Genomic DNA, 18,036 nt, shown 5'->3' on the forward strand with positions numbered 1-18,036 from the left:
CGCAACACCACACCCACCCCTCCTGCATATTTAGTAGCTGCAATGATTCTACTACTAACAGCTCACAGGTCTCATTTGTATGTATTGAACTAGCAATTCTCTTGCAGACAGCTGAACATGTCGTCTGTAAGGAGAAGTGGGCTGGTTTATCCCTAACTCCTGCAGTTTAATGATTCTTTGAATTGGATCCTAATTATTCAAGGGACCCATGACATATTTGGCTATCAGATGCCAATGAAAGGTATACCCGTCTATCAGACCTGGCCACCGGAAAGATCACGAGGCGAGTTGCGCGAAGAGAATGTAGGGATATTCTCTAAGACGAAATCCCTTACCTCACTGAAAATTGACACGTCCCGAAGTTGTGGAGACCTTGAAGAATGCAGATGAGCATATGAGGAAGGTGCTGTAGCTGTTATTCGTGGGATCCGGAATAAACACCTTCCACCAAAGGAGGTTACCTACGAACTGACTGCGCTTATTGGCCGCCTACGCCAGATAGTAGTGAAAGCCCAGGAATGGGGAGTGCTACTACCTTCTGTAACTTTCACTGTAAATGCTGGGCTATTGAAGCCACCTGGGTAGGCTATCACAGTATATATGCTACGATGTGTCTCACGCCAGAGGCAAAATCGAGTTTTCCCGCATTTTAAGAAATATTTATTTTTAGAATCACGCTATCTACTTCGACAGTTTATGAGACGGAGCACTTAACCCATTAGCGTAACGAAGCTGGCTAAAGCATTGCTCTTTAGGGTAGGGTTTGATGTGCGTTTTGCTCTTTACTTCACCACTTTTGTCTCCCGGCAATGGTGAAAGCAATCCGCCAACTGCATCAGTGTAGTCGTAATCTGGCCCCCGCGAATGGCTTGGTAGATAATAGAGATCCAGGACCCGACTGTCTTGCGTTCCCGGTTCAGTTTGAGTCCCTCTTCCACAGTTGGGTGCTCAGTCCGCCCCGTATGGAAGGGCACCTGCAACTCGCGTCGAATAAATTGATAGAGTAGCTTAGACGCGTCTCCAAGATACTTCTCGGTTTGTGGCTCCGAGCAGGCTGCTGTTCGCATCGTTGCATATAAGGTCTCACAAACGGCAGTAACACGAGCCTTGACTTCTGCAATTGCAGAAAGACGATCCGGAAACTGAGAAGAACTGGAGCCATGTTTCTGCAAAAGGTCCATTAGGGGATTTGCTACTTCATTTCCAAGGAGCTGTGCACGGAGCTGGAGATTTTCCCGTGCGGAGGTAGACCAGGAGCTGCGAGCTGCCTTCGACAAAGATGCCAGCAAGGAGTCTAGGTGCTTACTGGCAAGCTGATCACAGACATCGCGGGTAATCTTTTCCAGTTCCTTATCCAGCGCATCCTGGAATTGGACACTGAGCACTCGAAGGTCAAGGGCTTGGCAGACAACGTAAAGGTGGGCGGCGCACATCAGGGATAAAGTCTCGACCGCCTGCATGGTATATCTCGAGGAAATCAAGGCAAGCGAGTTGATTGGTTGATTATTCATCTCTGCTGATTGAACATGCGATGAAACTGGATTTGCCAAAAATGCAAGCTCCGACATGTAGGCTGCCATGTTGATGTCAACACCTTTCATCGTGAAGGAGAGATTTGGGTCATCAGCCGTGAGATTGGGTGGTAGGCCTCGGTTCAGATCGGGGTTGATGAGCTCGGAAGAAACGCTGAACAACATTTTACCCATCATTTGTAACGCTAGGCGTGTCTTTTCCGTTGCTGTTGTGACAGAGGCAGCTTGGAAGTTGCATCCCGAGTACACTTCTCCTGACTCTGTATCAATCACAGGGTTATCTTGTGTAGAGTTCAACTCGACACTGAGCTGTTTAATACTGAGAAGAAGATCCTCGAGCCCAGGACCTAACCATTGTGATGCACCACGAATCGCGTAGCGGTCCTGGAATAGACCAGCCCGGGTGCGATCTTTGGTTTCAGACGTTTCCAGAAGGGAGGAACCACGCACAAAGTTTCGAATATTTCGAGCGACCTCTAGCTGACCGCTGTGAGGCCGTATGGCAGCGATGAAGTGGTGGTAGTTTTCGGCATTGCCTAGTAACGCTTCACAGGACATTCCAACAATGACTTGAGAGAGGGTAGCGAGGTGATTGGTGTCATACACGGCCAGACTTGCCACTGCTGCGGACGCTGCCGCTCCGTTAAGCAGGCCTAACCCTTCCTTAGGGCCCAAGATAATCGGATTCAGCTTAGCGATATTCAAAGCTTGCGGTGCAGAGATGACAATGGGAGCCCCTTGCCTGTCCTTATCCCAGTGCACTTTGATATCCGGATTGCCTTCGAGGATACCAGCAATGTAGGCCAACGGCATCAGATCTCCAGATGCGGAGATGGAACCTCGCAATGGGACGACTGGAGTCATTCCAAGATCCAACAGCTTGAGAAGATTGTCGATAATCTCATATCTCACGCCAGAGTGTCCTCGGAGCAAGTGATTGCAACGAACAATGACTGTGGCTCGCACCCAGGTGACTGGCATGCTGTGGAATCCAGTATCGTAGCTGGCCTTTTCGGGTGAGAAGTCGGATTCAGTCAGGATCCCCGTTTGCGTTAGTTGTAGCAGAGCAGCCTGAAGGCCATGGAAATCCAGAGTGCGCGAATCAGCACTGCCGCCAAACCCGGTGGTAACGCCTAGATAGAATGAGCTGTATTCTTAACATAATTTTAATGTGTGACCAACCGTAGACATCATAACCTTTTGCGAGGTAGTCCCGAAGCCATTTGACACTAGAATTGACTCGTTCGACAATATTGCCATCCAAGTTGACGGCGGCTCTCCCATGATATCTGAGCATGAACGGATTAGTCTGGTTTAACAAGAGTTCGAGTCTGGGCGTACCTGGCAACAGCGACAACACTCGGGATATCTAAACTCTCGCCATCCAAAAGAACAGAAGCTTCCTCGCTGCACTTTTGTAGCTTTATCCACGAACGCAATGATTGATCCAAATAAGGCGACGCAGTCTCCTTTTCGAGCGGTAATTTGACGTCGAACATGGTTGAGAAAATTGGCGACACGACACTTCAATTGTAGGGTATCTTAATCCAACGATTTGAGGGCACATGAATGACAGCAGAGGCGAAAATAGACATATAAAATAAATCCTCCGTTTATCTTCGCCATGCAAGTGTCGGTCTGGCTACAGGCGAGATAAGTCACGTCTCTGAAATGCAGCACTCGTGTTAGGGTGGATCTAGAAGATGGCCCTCTGGTATTACAGTCGAAGATCATACGCTTGCGACGAATAGATACGAAAGCAGATCGAAAACAGGGGGGAAAAAAAAAAAAAGAGATACAGATATTGACTTGATTGCTAGTCTGGACCCATCATCGACACAGAACACCATCGATTCCTCAATGAAAGAGAAGTGGGGGGCGCAAGGCATGATGCGGTATGCTGCGGCTTCTATGGAATATATGATGGATCTCTGGTCATGTGGCTGATGTAAGGTTCTGCAAGTATGTGTATGTATTGATAAATTTGAAATAGTATGTGGACTGTGACAATTTAATGCAAACTCAACGAAGAATAAAACGCCAATAGGAGATCCAAAAAAGAAGGTCAACAAGAGAAACCATTATCCATAGGTAGGCTAAGCTACTATCTCGCGACTCATCTCATTCCGACTAGCCAGGTAGCTAGCGATTCTATAACTAGTCCGGTTTCGTGCAATAACATTTGAGAATCATTCCACATGACTTTGAATCTATGTCCCTTGCAGTTAAGACCTAGAAACATGTAAGATTTGAAGTAAAAAAAGGAAATATAAATATTTATCGTCAAATTCCACAATGTAGATCGATCGCATTCACGATGTCTGACCCCTTGCTGGAAACTCCAAGCCATGTGGAGCCTCTACCAAACTCTCCCACGGCAGGGCCCGGTCAGGAGTTTCCGCAAACTTGATCGCGATCGTGCAGAGCATTTCGCATAGCCTCACCGCTTCATGTTGGGAAAGGAAGTCTGTGCGACCGGCGACCCTGACCCCAACGGCGTCCTCCTGGGGGGCAATCAAGGCGTAAGGTACTGTGGGGGCTTTCTGGAAATGGAATTGGGTGGGACAGTGGATGCCTTCAAGCAAGATTTCGGAACTTGCACCAAAATCTTCATAGGAAAACACGCTACCAAGCTGCGCGCCCGCGGAGCATGATGTGCTTTTAGAAACAATGTCCTCGAAGTCCACGACTTCATATTGAGCGTTCGATATCCGTTGCATCTGAACCGCCCAGAGGAAATCGGCAATGGACCACGATTTTTGAATGACGAGGCGCAAGGGTACCGTAGTGACAGCCGAACCAACAAAGTCATTCGCACCATCCAATGGAACGTCTCGGCCACTGGATACATACCCAAAGACGACATCCGATCGACTGGTGATAACAGCCAGAACCCAGGCCCAGGCAGACATAAGTAAAGTGGCACGCGTAATTCCTGTGGGAGGCAAGGGGAGTTGTACGTCTTTCATGTGGAGGGATAGGCAGCCTGGTGGACCTGGGCGGGGCCGCCACAATGTTGCCATAGTGGCCCCGTCCAATACTTTTCGCCAGTAGTCGAACGCTTTCGACGTGTTTTGAGCACAGCGAACTCGCATGTAGTCGGGGAAGTCTGTCCCTTGCGCCAGATGTTTCCCGGAATACGCAGCCATCAGATCGTGATAAAGAATCCGCAATGAAACCCCGTCATATTGAGCGTGGCTTATACGGACCAAGAGGGCCCGATGTTCACGACTCGATATCAAAGTGAGATGGAATGGCGATGCCCCGGGACCTGGGAACTGTCGTGAAGGCTCACGAATGAGACTTTCAATGGCGCAAAATAGGTCTTCATCAACGTCAATTTGTTCCAATGAGAGCTCAACATCATGCTGAACAACTTGGAATGTGTGATCCTTCCAGGACAGAAACTCCGTTCGTAGGGCTGCATGTCTTTTCAAAACTTTCTGCCAGGCAGCCTCAAGGCGTGGGATATCCACTTCTGCCGGTAGTTGGATAGAGAGGTGATCGCAGGGCTGTTGTAAATTCCATCTCTGGAATTCAGTGCTAGGGAAAATGTCAACCGTATCCGCTGAGGATATAAGTTTAGCTTCGACTAGTGCTTCCTTGACGCCCGGTACAACGTTTATCGGGCTCACAAGCCATTCGCCTTTGTCTTGATGGTTATCAATCATGGAGGACATTTTATCGAGCTCAGGGTTGGCCAAAATGGCTGAAACTCGAATTTTGAACCCATTTTTCTGACACAAAGACGCAAGTTTCATCGCATTGATTGACGTGCCACCGAGATGGAAAAAGTTATGCTTCGCCCCGATGCAATTACCATCACCATCCAAGTGGAGCACCTGGCACCATAGCTTCCACAAAGTTATTTGTGTCGGGTCTGAAACGAGCTGTGGATCGTCATGGGCCGAGCACGGGGCATTATATTCAGCGAGCTCAGGGCGAGACAGCCTTTCCACCGCGAGCCGCAGCTGCCGACGATCAGTCTTGCCTGTAATGGTGGTCGGAAGAAAATTGACAGGGAAGAACGTGGAGGGAATCATGTAATCAGGGGCGGTTTGGCGTAATGTATTCGCAGCCTCCTGGGCCGCGGCTTGGAAAGAAACACTAGGTGCGCTCAGAATACTCTTGCAAGGTTCTGAAGGCAGGAAATTGCACACAAAAGCGACGAGCATTGGTTCTTCAGCTGTCTTGGCTATCTCAGCAACAACCTCAATGTCCGGAGCATAGAAGTTCTTCAGTCGCTGCTCTACCTCAACCAGCTCGACTCTTTGGCCTCGAATTTTCACCTGAGTGTCTTTTCTCCCACGAAGTTGCAACGTTCCGTCAGGCAGGTACACGGCTAAGTCACCGGTCTTATACACCGGGCTGCATGGGACCTGGCGGAAATTTATCAGCCAGCGAGGTGCGTCCACAAGACTCTTCGCCGTCTGTTCCGAGTTGGAAAGATAGCCCTTTCCCACAGTGTGTCCTTCAACCAAAATCTCTCCCACTGCACCGATTTCCACCAGCCGCTCGTGGTCTTCGGGATCGACAAGCCATAGGACAGCTCCGAGTGGACGGCCAATCTGACCAGGCTCAGTGGCAGAAGTGACGGATGGGCACACAGCACAACAAACAGCGCACTCGGAAGGACCATAGCCGTTAACTAGTTTGAGGTTGCCGGACCATCTCTCTACATCATCTTCCCTCATAGGTTCCCCTGTCATGACGAGTGTGCGCAGCGTGGGTACTTGGGCAGGTGATATAACGCGGCTCACGGATGGTGTTAGGATGATCCAGTTGGCTTGGAATACATTGATGGCTTCGGCAAGAGAACTGGTGCGCGCAGACTCTGAGGGAATACATAGACAGCCACCCATCACGAGACACGCAAGATACTCAAAAACGCTTGCATCGAAAGCATGAGAGGCGAATTGAAACACGCGACTTGTCGACGATAGGTTGAAGGCCTCCGGGACAACTGCAGCCATTGTCGCAAATGCATCATGCTGAACGCAGAAGCCTTTCGGCTGTCCCGTTGAACCGGACGTGAACACACAGTAGGCAGGACGGCGAGAAGGGACTGGCGCCAATGGAGGGCACGACTCGGTCTTGTTGGGTGCATTCTCATTGACACCTACATAAACCACCTTCAGATCGAGCTGCCGAACAAGCCCAGCCTGCATCTCAGAAGCAATGACCAGCTTTGCAGCAGTTATGTCAAATATCTCCTTCAGCCGTGGAACTGGGTGGGCAATATCAACAAGGAGAAATGCGCCACCTGCCTTCATGACACCCAATAAAGCTATGGTGGTCCACATAGACTTCTCGAATATGAGGGGTACGATCCGATTTGAGCCCATGTCATAATTGACAAGCCGAGTTGCCAGCGCGGATGACATGACGTCCAGCTCACGATACGTGAGCTGTCCATCACTGGCATGAACCGCCACGGCTTCTGGTTGCGACAGGGTGCGAGACTGAATGAGTTCATGCACACATTGGTCAACCTTGCTGGGAATAAGTTTGTTCCACTCTCTTATGGCGCTGGCATCTTCAGGGCTGAGGTGTGAAAGAACATGGGTGGGTTCAGTTGGCTCAACATCCTCAATAGCTGATATCGTGTCATCAAATGACGGTTTGGCGTCCAGGGGAATAGCGGCTGGAAGAGAGAAGCCGTGCGACATTTCGTGAGTAATTGAGTTGCTCAGGGTGGCTCGTCAATCAAAAAAAATTATGACAGGATATGTGATTACCCAAGGATATCGAATGAAACAGCTGACAAGCCTTCTGTAGTTTTGAAATTCAAACCGCCGATCTGGACATCTGGGGGATCTAGCAGAATCATACCAGTCAACAGCGTACCAATATCACACCTTCAGCCACAGCTGCTGCCGCCCCCTTTCTGTAACCTAATTAGTTTTTGCACTTGCGTTTTCTCTGCATGCCTTGGATTAATTATTGAAACATGCAGATGCAAGGAATGGCATTCTCCACTCCTGTAATAACGTGATCGTCGCTGCATTCTACCGATCTCAAACCGGGTTCTCGGGGGGCCTAGGATTTTGGGGCTTCATAGGAGCTTAAACGGCATGTATATAATCAGGTAAAAAGGATATGGTAATAAACATAACACTTTACCAAAGGGCTTTTCAAAACGGCCCTTGTCACTTTTCTTGTCCCACATACTTTCTCCAAAAAATGGCCTCATATTCCATTCTAGATTTGTTCCGCAATTCCGTTCAAAGGAGCCCTTCCCAAATTGCGGTAGAAGATGGGAAGGACTTTAGCTTGTCATATCATCAGTTGGATCTCGATTCTTCAAGACTAGCCAGTCGTCTCTGCAATGTTGGCATCGAGAGACGAAAACCAATTCCGTTGTTAGCAAGTTCTTGCGTTGATATGGTGGTTGGCTTGCTTGGGATCCTCAAGGCTGGTGCATCTTATGTGCCCATCGACCGCGCTCAATGGCCCCAAGAGAAAATCGATTATGTTCTCAACAGAGTGGAAGCAAATGTGATTGTATACACTGGAGATCAGCCTGAGGTCAGGAGTCGGCAGGTCAAGTGTGTTTCCGTTGAAAGTGTAAAAGACTGGGACGCAAGTGAGAACGCCGCTGTCTCTCGGTGCGACGATTGCCAGACAGACACAATGTGCGTTATATTCACCTCTGGGACAACCGACAAACCAAAAGGAGTGGTTTTGACACATTATTCGGTAATGAACCTCGTTTCTTCTCCACATTTTAATTTCGGAGTGTTGCCTGGTAATCGCGTGCTTCTTGTACTCTCTATCGCGTTTGACGGTAAGTGGCTACTTCATTTAGATGTTGGAGTATCGTTACTGATTAGATGAATAGCCTTTATGGGTGCACTCTTCAGTACCCTCTGTAATAGCGGAACAGTGATTCTTGGAAATCCACACAATCTGCAAGATCGTGCAGAAACAGCCAACATTTTTGCCGTCACGCCCTCCATCCTCGATGCGTTGACTCCGCCAAGTGGTAATTGCCATTACCCCAGACTTCTAAGGATTGTGCTAGGAGGCGAGACTCCGCCGCAGAAACTCATCACAGACTGGCGGAAAACGAGTTCAGATATCTGGATTGCCTATGGGCCAACAGAGGCTACATGTACCATCTTGACAGGCGCCCTTCAGACACATAGCAAGACCGGAATGCATTATACCACTCGACTAGGCCAATGCATTCCATCGTCCTCTGTCATGCTAGTTGACCAGAATATGCAGCTGATCAATGAAGTCGGCGTGGAAGGCGAGATGTTTGCTGCGGGTCGGTGCCTTGCGAGTGGGTATTGGGGCGACGACAAGTTGACCAAGGAAAAGTTCATTATGTACCAGGGGGAGAAAGTATATCGCACTGGTGATATGGCCAAATGGGCCCTTACAGATTCGGGCTCTCGAGAGTTGGAATTCCTTGGTCGAAGGGACAGAATCACCAAGATTCGAGGATTTCTCGTCAATCTCGGACAGGATGTTGATGCCAAGATTCTGCAGCTTGATGATCGCCTCAACTTCTCGTTCTCACTTCTCTTTCATGGTCGTCTAGTCTCAGTGGTTGGTCCAAATGCTGTCAACACAACTAGTCTGCTTGCCAAGTGGAAGACGAATGCTCCAGCTTACATGGTCCCGGACCACCTCCTGGTCCTGGAATCCCTTCCGACGATGAATGGCAAGACTGATGTAAAGACTTTGAAAACAATCATCCAGGAATCTGTTGGCTCAACGATAGAGGATCCCATATCTGCTACCTCAACACTCAACGAAGCTGTCATGACAGCTTTATCTCAAGTAGCTAGCCTTTCGATTGACCGGATCGACGTCAAGCAATCTGCGATTAGCTACGGAATCAACTCCTTGGCTGCTATCAAGATATCTTCGCTGTGTCGTCAATACGGGTTTACAGTTCCTGTGCAGCACGTTCTCTTAGAGCCATCCATCCAAGCATTGATCGATCGGTGTAACGAGCAGAGATTACTTGTTCCCGTGCATGGTCCCAATGTTCAGTGTCAGCGAGATTCAAAAATTACACCACTTCAGAAGGCCCTTCTGTTAGCTACCATGGACAATCATGAGATGAACTATGTGCAACAGCTTTCACATTATGCTACGGCTGATATCCACCGGATCAAAAAGGCATGGGAGGCTGTCGTCTCCGTTGAGCCAATTTTTCGCACGTCTTTCAGCTGGGCGACAAAGGAGCCTATCCAGAAGGTGCAGCCACAAGCTACATTCATCTGGGAAGAGACATCGGTGAAATCTCATCGTGATATTCAGGTGGCCTTGCAGGGATTAATCAGCCGTGCCGACCTGGGTAGTAATTTTGCAGTTCTGCACTACGAAGGCAGTGAGCTCAGCAGAGGTCAAAGCACAGTGGTGTGGACTGTGCATCACGCCTTGGTGGACGGCTTTTCGGCATCCCTGCTGTTCCAGAAAGTGGATGCTGCCCTTGAAGGTAGACCCCTCGAAGGCTCTCTCCCATTCACAGTGGCGGCGCAGGATATGGAGCACCTACGGCGTGCAACATATACAGAGATCCAGAAATTTTGGAGTGATCGTGAGGCACTCTTTTCTGATGCATGTGGCGATATAGCATCTCCCAACACCAGCCTCACCTCCCGGCAACCTGGTCATGCTCAGGTTTCCGTGCCCGACAATGTAGATCGGGACAAAGTCATAGAATACGCCTGCACTGTGAATGTAACCCCAGCGGCCATCTTTAACGCCGCATGGATACTGCTTCTCACAACCTACACCAATTCGGACACAATCGTGTACGGAAGTGTCTTCTCAGGCCGCAGTCTTCCCTTCGCATGGGTGGATACCATGATAGGGCCTTTGATACAAACTTTGCCTGTTCTTGTTCAGGTTGACAGGTCCTTGTCTGCCGAGAGATTCTTGCAGCAGATTCATCGTGAAATTCAAGGCCTTGCCACCATTCACGTGTCAGAAATTCCATCTAACATACCAGCATTTTCCACCACCGTTGCCGTTCAAGATGGTGGGTTGAGAAAGGGAATAACAGCCATGAAGTGCCTCCAAGAGCCGTCATTCCAAAACACTGCAAACATTCCCCTAAACCTTGTTATCAATCCGGATGGAGGCATCAGCCTCTTCTATCGGACCGAAAGGTTTTTACCAAGTCAAGTGCAAGACATGGCAGATATCTACGGTAGCATCTTGCACTCCCTCGTTCACGGCCAGTCCTCTGTGCAGCAGTGTCTCGACTCAAAGTTTCCCCCACATATGCGCGAGAAGATATTGGCAGCAGGGAACGGTAGTTCAACCTCCAGCTTCACACGCAATGCGGGGCAAACTATCAGCAGTCTGTTCCAATACTCAGCCTGGCAACATGCTCCTGAATTCTCCATTCAAGCAGCCGGGGACACGTTGACATATACTCAACTGGCTGAACGTGTGGATAAAATCGCGAACATCATTGCTTTCCTGTGCCCCGCTGGGGCAGTCGTTGCAGTTCTGGCAGACAGATCTAGCAACTGGATCGTGGGAATGCTCGCTGCAATGCAAGCCGATACGATTTATTGCCCGGTGGACTCATCGTACCCTGAGGAATACCGTGCTCAGCTACTTGAACGCAGCGGTGCTAGGATTTTATTACTTCCGGATACTTCGCACATGGAAAGAACTGGACCACATGGTCCTCTCACTCTAGCGATTGACCATCTGCTGAGAGACAACATCAAGCCAGCGGATTGTCAAACCAGGTTACCACACCCTAGTTCCACGGCTTATCTATGTTTCACTTCTGGATCCACTGGCCAGCCCAAAGGTGCGTCTCAAGATATATTCAACATGACAAGGACATACTGACTAGTTATAGGAGTGCTGTGTAGGCATCGGGGCGTTGTCGCCCTTTATTCCTGCACGGCCGCTCGGCCCACAAGCCGTCCTGGCACACGAATCAGTCAAATGCTCTCTCCAGGGTTCGATGGCTGTATTCACGAGATTATCTCGACCCTTTGTTTTGGAGGTACTTTGGTACTGCCCCGAGGAAAGGATGATAAATTCTCTCACCTCTTAGATGCGGAAGTAGCAATACTTACCCCTTCTCTGGCTGCGGAGCTCGACCCGCGAGACTACCCTAACTTGAAATCGGTATGTTGCCCTTTCGTATATTGGGATTTCAGGATATAAATCTTTTTGCTGACGGTAACAAAGATTCATTTCGGCGGGGAACCTGTGCCAGAGGCTTTGGTCGAACGGTGGGGTTCAAACAAAGAGCTTTATAATATCTATGGACCCACAGAAGTAAGCAATATGACCTCCGTCTATTGGAGTATGTAACAGAGCTGATAGCCACTTCCAGGCTTCCCTTCTGGTCTGCCATCATCCTCTGAAGCCGGGCATTCCAGTGACCCTCGGGCGCCCTTTGCCATCAGCACGCCTATACGTTCTCAACAACCACTTAGAGCTACAACCCACACTGACGATTGGAGAAATATATATCGCTGGGGTCCAGATCTCCCGCGGATACCTTGGAATGGAAAAAAAGACATCGGAAGAAATTATACCTGATCCGTTTTCCATGGGCTCAGACCAAGAAATGATGTATCGCTCTGGGGACATTGGCTTCTGGGATGAGCAGGGAAACTTGCATTGCTGTGGTCGAGACGATCGGCAGGTCAAACTTCGAGGATATCGGATCAACTTGGACGACATCCCAGAAGTTGTTTATCGGACAATGCCCTCGGTCTCCAAGGCCGTCGCAGTCACAGAGAACGGCGCTGTTGTGCTCTGGGTTGAGCCAGAAATCGATACAGAGACATTGAGACGTGAGCTGGTCGTAGCGTTGCCACCTCATTCAGCCCCAAAAAATATTCACTCCATGAGGAAGCTGCCTCGAACACAAAATGGTAAAATTGACCTTAAGGGACTAGTCGCAAAGAATCACGTCGACCTCCCTCCCAAGTCGATTCAGCCGTTGAATTCTCTAGAGGAGACCCTCGCAGGCATCTGGAGACAATTGTTGGCATTAGACCCCACGAGGCATATATCAAACGCAGATGATTTTGCTGTTCTTGGAGGTCATTCTCTCCTCCAGCTTGCCCTGGCTGCTCGCATCAAGAGCCTTTTTAACATCCCAATTACCGTCAAAGATATCATCTCCGCATCCACACTCCGAGATCTAGCTCATCTAATTCAGACTCAGGGTGAGTCACAGCTACGCAGCACATCTTTGGCATTACCGGAAACTCAGGCCCAGCCGCTTGGTTCAGAGGCTCCTTCCCCAGCAGAGATCGAATGGATACATCGCTACCAACATTCACAGACAACATCGAGCTTCAATGTACCTTACGTTGCGGAGCTCTCGAATGAAGTTGACATCCAAAAGCTGGCTTCTGCGCTCCAGATAGTCTTTAATCGCCATCGAATTTTGCGTTCCAGGTTTATGACCCTGGAAGGCAAGGTGCTTCGTTCAATTTCAACCAACTTGATCACAGTGCCTGTCGTGGAACAAGTTGACGTCGCAGAGTACATCAACACGCCATTCGATCTTCAGAAAGGAAGCCCCATCCGCGCCACGGTCTCCCGCAATCAGCTTGTCATTTGCGCCACACATGTTGTGTGTGATTTAACTTCGTTCAATGTGATTTTGCGTGAGGCAGCCGCTGTGTACTACGGTCGCGAATTGGAGCCCATTAGGCGCGAGTACTTCGACAGCACGGTCTGGAACCAGCCTGTTGGCAATGATAAATTATCTTTTTGGAGTTCTTATCTGAAGGGTCTTTCTTTCGAAGGTGCTCCGACTCCAGATACTCCCACAAAGAATCCATCGTGCCGATCATACCGTGGAGAGTCGGTGTTCCAGATGGTTCCGCCACCATTATACAAAAGGCTTCTCGCTATTTCCTCCCTCAAAGGAACTACACTGCATCAATTCGGCTTGGCAGTTGTAGGTGTCGTCCTTCAGACTATGTGTGGACGACATGATGTACTGCTCGGATCTCCATACATGAATCGCTCTGATCCGAAAGACATGGAAGTGGTTGGCTTGTTCCTTCAACCTTTGCCTGTTAGGATTCTGCTGCGCGGAGCGGATTCTACAACCGGGAACGCTCTTGAAGAAGTTCGATCGTCGTCTCAGTCTGCGCTTGCAAACGCCCTTCCTTGGCCATCGCTGCTGAATCATATAGGGCTACCATTTCCAAGTCACCTAAGTCTCACGCAAAGACAGCAACAACCTTTATTCGACTGCGTGGTCACCTTCCACGACCAACGGACATGTGGTAACGTTGAAAACCCCTTCCCTGTCAAGGGAGTGAAGCCAGTTCAGATTTTCGCACAAGGCTCGAAGTTCTCATGTCTATTCGAATGGCAGGTCGATGACCGCGGCCTAAGCATTCGATATGAGTACGACACCGATGCCTTGCCAACCACATTTATCAACGTGGTCAGAAGCTTAGTACTTCGCTGTCTAGAGCATATGTTAGATCCAAAGGTTTTGCTGCGCGATTTACGGTCTGAGATTGATGATTTGTTTGGGGCGGAATGCCAGCGTCAAGGATTGTTGAAAGCCGATGCGCAGCGATTGGGAAGGGCCTTTCTGATGGGGGTGTAAGAAGGTCTTCTCTTCAGGGCCTATTTCCCGGCATTCTCTCATTCTGCCTATCTGGAAAGCTCGCACTCGTGTTCTTGGACAGCGTCAGCCTTACTGCGATCTCTTTTCCAACCTTCGCCGCCTGATGCAACGGCGGCGTCTATAACTGCCCATCAACTTCACTTGTACTGGCCCAGACGCAAGCAATAACAACAGCCCGCTCTTGGTTAAATGTCGCGATCGAGGTGAGGGACGTGCGTCCCGACTCGGCGTTACACATCTGAAACTGGCTCTCGGTCAAGCAAAGTGGATTTTCACCCCCTGTGACTTAGATATATATTTCTAAAGCTAATTGCAATGTAATTTTCGGGCATAATTAAAATGATGAGAATACAACTTTTTGAAATACAAATTTAGGGTTACCAAGGTCAAAATTGGTCCAACGAGCAGAATCGCGTGTGCACTCCGCCATGAGGCGGCTATCCGGGAAAGATCTATTGTTATGACAAGGGCACCACTGAGGTCATAGCCTGGAGAAAGCAGAAGCTGATAGTCCGGTCCCGATTTGGCGGCTTGGCAGCCTGGCACGGCATCCCATAGCCTCGCAGATAGCCTGGGAACCTGTCTATCCTTTCGTAGAATTGCAAGGTTCACTCAAAAGTCTGAATGCGTCAGCGGCAAATTACAATCCTCATGTGATGGCTGGGAGCAGACATAAATCGACTTACAATTTTCAGTGCTTCCTTTGCCCATACTCTGGTTACTGCTGTGTCATCTGAACAAACCGTAAGACGAATGCGACGAGCAGTCGGTCGAATGAATTTGTTGTCGACATAGCGATGGCACCGTTACACTACTTGTTTTGCAGGTACTGCTTTTAAAAGCATGTTCATCCATCATCATTAACCGACTAGTGAAGTTTGTCATCCCGGCGGCGCTACAAATCCTCCCCAGTTCTTGGCGGTGGTTAGAGTTCTACATATCTGTGTCCGTTACACCCTGCTCGATCAGGACTTTTGGTTTGGAATACAGAATCGATTTGAACATATAGGATTACATCAAGTTACTTGCGTTGGATCTTTCGATTTGCGAGCAGTATTGACAGTAAGCTGTCTCGGGACACTTGTAGACCCCATAGGGAATTGTTGCAGAGAGAAAACTACCTCGTCCTGAAGTTCCTTGTGCAACATCTTCCGAGAAAGAAGGGAGGCGCTAAGGTGAATAGGATCATACATTCATGTTACTTTCGGAGCCCTACGATTCAGAACCCGTATTTTGAGAATCGTGGCATGGGCAGTATGTCGGAAGAATAACCGGTGGGCTTTCCGTGGGAGCAAACTACCGGATAAAATATCTCATATAATTTGGTTCGGCGTATATGGCTTTTGGAAAACCCTGAATCTCATGCGGTTTTCACTGTTTCTGTGCTGGTGGTGTTCGGAGAACCAAGTGCACCGAGGAAGTCCTTTGCTCTCAATGTGTCTCTCATCGGCAGCAGCAGTTCCACCCCGACGGGTGGGCTGAGCGGTAGATTGACCTCTGATCTACAGTTTGGCTATCGCCAAAATAAGAATGCCTTCGCTGTGTTCAAGGACCTCGCCGTCTGCCAAACAGGGACATACCAACTCCGCGTCTTACTAGGAGCTTTTTCACGCGGCGAAATGTCGAGGGGCGTATCGATTCAGATATGTTCCAAATCGGTAAATTCATTACCAGTGCTTACTGTTGTTCCCTGTGGAGGATTGAAAGGCTCGTGAACAGATTAGACTGACACAAGTTAGTCACCTAGCCCTGCAACGGACTGTTCCTTGCTGATCTCCCATCACTCCATTTTTGCAGACTACCACTCAGCATATCTCCTATTTGATATAAATCGTTCCGCATTCTCACCACCGGCTCCTTTTTCCGCAAATCATGCTTATCTATTAAACTGGGGGACAGAACAGGATATGCATCTATTAATTTCAGTGCAGAGAGATAAAGGTTCCCAGGTCTGCTCGTTCTAAGACCATATTTTTTACGTTGATCTAGCCGAGTTTCAATCTGGTGATCATTCAAAAGTCTTGTGCCAATGACTTTTACGCTTAAATAAGCTATTTTGCGCCTTTGGGCTCGGAATGGTGTTATCTAATGACAGAGATGTTGAGTAATATTGTATGGGAATAGTGATGTCATACTCTCTAAATATAAAAAGAAGCGACTCGGTTTGACATGATGAACGAGAGAGCTAGCGGGAAATAACTAAAAGTCCACATGTAGATTCAGACGTTTTGTGAAATCTCACGACTTATCTCTGGAAGCAAAACGGCTTCTGCAGTACCGAAATCAAGTGTAAGAAACGGCCGTAGGGAAAGCACAATAGTATCTGACCGGCGAGCCATTCTAGCAACCTCTTCCTAACAGGTTTTAGTAGCAGTAGAACGTTCTCTAGATTCAACATTATTTCTAGTATAGATCTGTCTCACTCATTTATAAAGCTAAATCCCCATAAGCCGCGTTCCCTCATGACCATGAAAGACTATCAGAGGTGATCCTTTGCCTTCTAGTTTATGTCAATCTGCACTTAAATAAGTCTTTTGCAACAATTTCTACTTTTCGGTCCTCTTGCTCGTTTACATCCCAATTGGAGGAGATGAATCGCCCGGAGAGCCAGTCACGCGTTGCTTTTGTGAGCCAAACGCAAAATCCACCGGGCAGGCTGATATCGTCGATGGGATCTATCATATAGCGTTAGCGTTCTGATGCAATGATACTTAGTGTATTCACACATATCATGGTACTCCCAATCTATGGCACAGTCCTTGTGGACCTGGATACAACCCGGGTGAAGTGCGAAGGAGACAACACCATTGGCTTTATAGTCTTCATGGACATATTCCGCTAGACGGTTCAGTGCAAATTTGCTCATTTGGTATCAGCCCCTGAATTTTCGAATCATATCCCCAGGCGTCCCTCCAATGGCATGCGCCTGGACTATGACAAGGATGAAAATGTGCAGGCGGACCTGTTCCAAGGGCACCACTATCGTGCTCGAATCCTCCTTACCTTTTGACTTTGGGACTTCCTCACTATTGTTGTCATTCTGAAGAAGGGCGATTGCTCATTTCTATACAGAATACATGGAATGATATGCGACCACGCTTATATTTCTCATGCTGAGGCTTCATTGCTGATCATAGCCTTTGATATAGGAACATGCACCAGATCTAGTTTATCAAGATAGTTGGCCACTGTTCCTGCGGCATCGCAATGTAGTGCCCCAGCCGATGAAATGCTGCTAAAGTGGACGGTCTGTTCGCCTGTAGCTTAGCTTCCTGGTGGCACAGACACGATGCACGTAGTCCCACGTCCAAGTTGACGACCGTGTTCTTTTAGGCCGGCACGGAAGCGGTGCTGGCTTCAAGCGGTCTATGACAAAGGGTCAGCATGTAATATGAGAAGATTAAGTGTTTCGTACCTGAAATAGGGTTCGTTTGAGCTAGTTCTTTGCTGTCGTCAGGCTGGTTAGGTGTCGGCCGCTAGAATTGTTTGGAACCATTTGTCGATGTTCCTTTGGGCAGGGGTCTTGGCTGAAAGATTCAACTGTGAAGCGCTATCGACCAAGGAGCGTCGTACGGCAACGGCTCGCTCTGGTTTGCCTGGATTTGGGGGAGATTTGGCACCAGTGCGACTCTGCTTCCGCAGAATATGGTACTTTTTCCCTCGTAAAGATTCAACGCTTCGATGCACTTGATATTCTTCATAATATGCGTCGCAGAAGGCTTTCCACGACAGCTCCGGATGGGCATCCAACCATGGGAGAAGATTTTTCTCCTCCCATTCTGGCCAGCCGCGTGCGCTACGTTGGGACATGGTGATGCTCGGGCAAGTTGCGAAAGTAGCCGAAAACGGGTGAACAAAACAGCAGGAAGTGAATTGAAAGGTGTAAGGTTGTTGAGTTTAAAA

At 48.7% G+C, this 18,036-nt stretch overlaps 3 protein-coding genes across 3 annotated transcripts; 1 reads left to right on the forward strand and 2 right to left on the reverse strand.

Annotated features, from left to right (window-relative positions):
* Positions 1 to 782: 782 nt before the first annotated feature.
* On the reverse strand, positions 783 to 3,031 carry N7446_005067 (uncharacterized protein; the record flags this gene model as incomplete). Its single annotated transcript, XM_058513815.1, has 3 exons — positions 783 to 2,665; positions 2,715 to 2,821; positions 2,874 to 3,031. 3 exons carry the CDS (start codon positions 3,029 to 3,031, stop codon positions 783 to 785), a joined length of 2,148 nt encoding a protein of 715 aa, XP_058375144.1.
* An 813-nt stretch (positions 3,032 to 3,844) lies between these two features.
* On the reverse strand, positions 3,845 to 7,201 carry N7446_005068 (non-ribosomal peptide synthetase; the record flags this gene model as incomplete). Its single annotated transcript, XM_058513816.1, has 1 exon — positions 3,845 to 7,201. One exon carries the CDS (start codon positions 7,199 to 7,201, stop codon positions 3,845 to 3,847), a length of 3,357 nt encoding a protein of 1,118 aa, XP_058375145.1.
* Positions 7,202 to 7,715: 514 nt separating this feature from the next.
* On the forward strand, positions 7,716 to 14,112 carry N7446_005069 (uncharacterized protein; the record flags this gene model as incomplete). Its single annotated transcript, XM_058513817.1, has 5 exons — positions 7,716 to 8,319; positions 8,374 to 11,322; positions 11,374 to 11,648; positions 11,712 to 11,801; positions 11,860 to 14,112. The coding sequence occupies 5 exons, from the start codon at positions 7,716 to 7,718 to the stop codon at positions 14,110 to 14,112; spliced, it is 6,171 nt and encodes a 2,056-aa protein (XP_058375146.1).
* Between the last annotated feature and the right edge of the window lie 3,924 nt (positions 14,113 to 18,036).

This window comes from Penicillium canescens (genome assembly GCF_028828765.1).
Source record: "Penicillium canescens strain IBT 15451 chromosome Unknown utg000003l_segment0_segment0, whole genome shotgun sequence".
Classification (NCBI taxonomy): domain Eukaryota; kingdom Fungi; phylum Ascomycota; class Eurotiomycetes; order Eurotiales; family Aspergillaceae; genus Penicillium; species Penicillium canescens.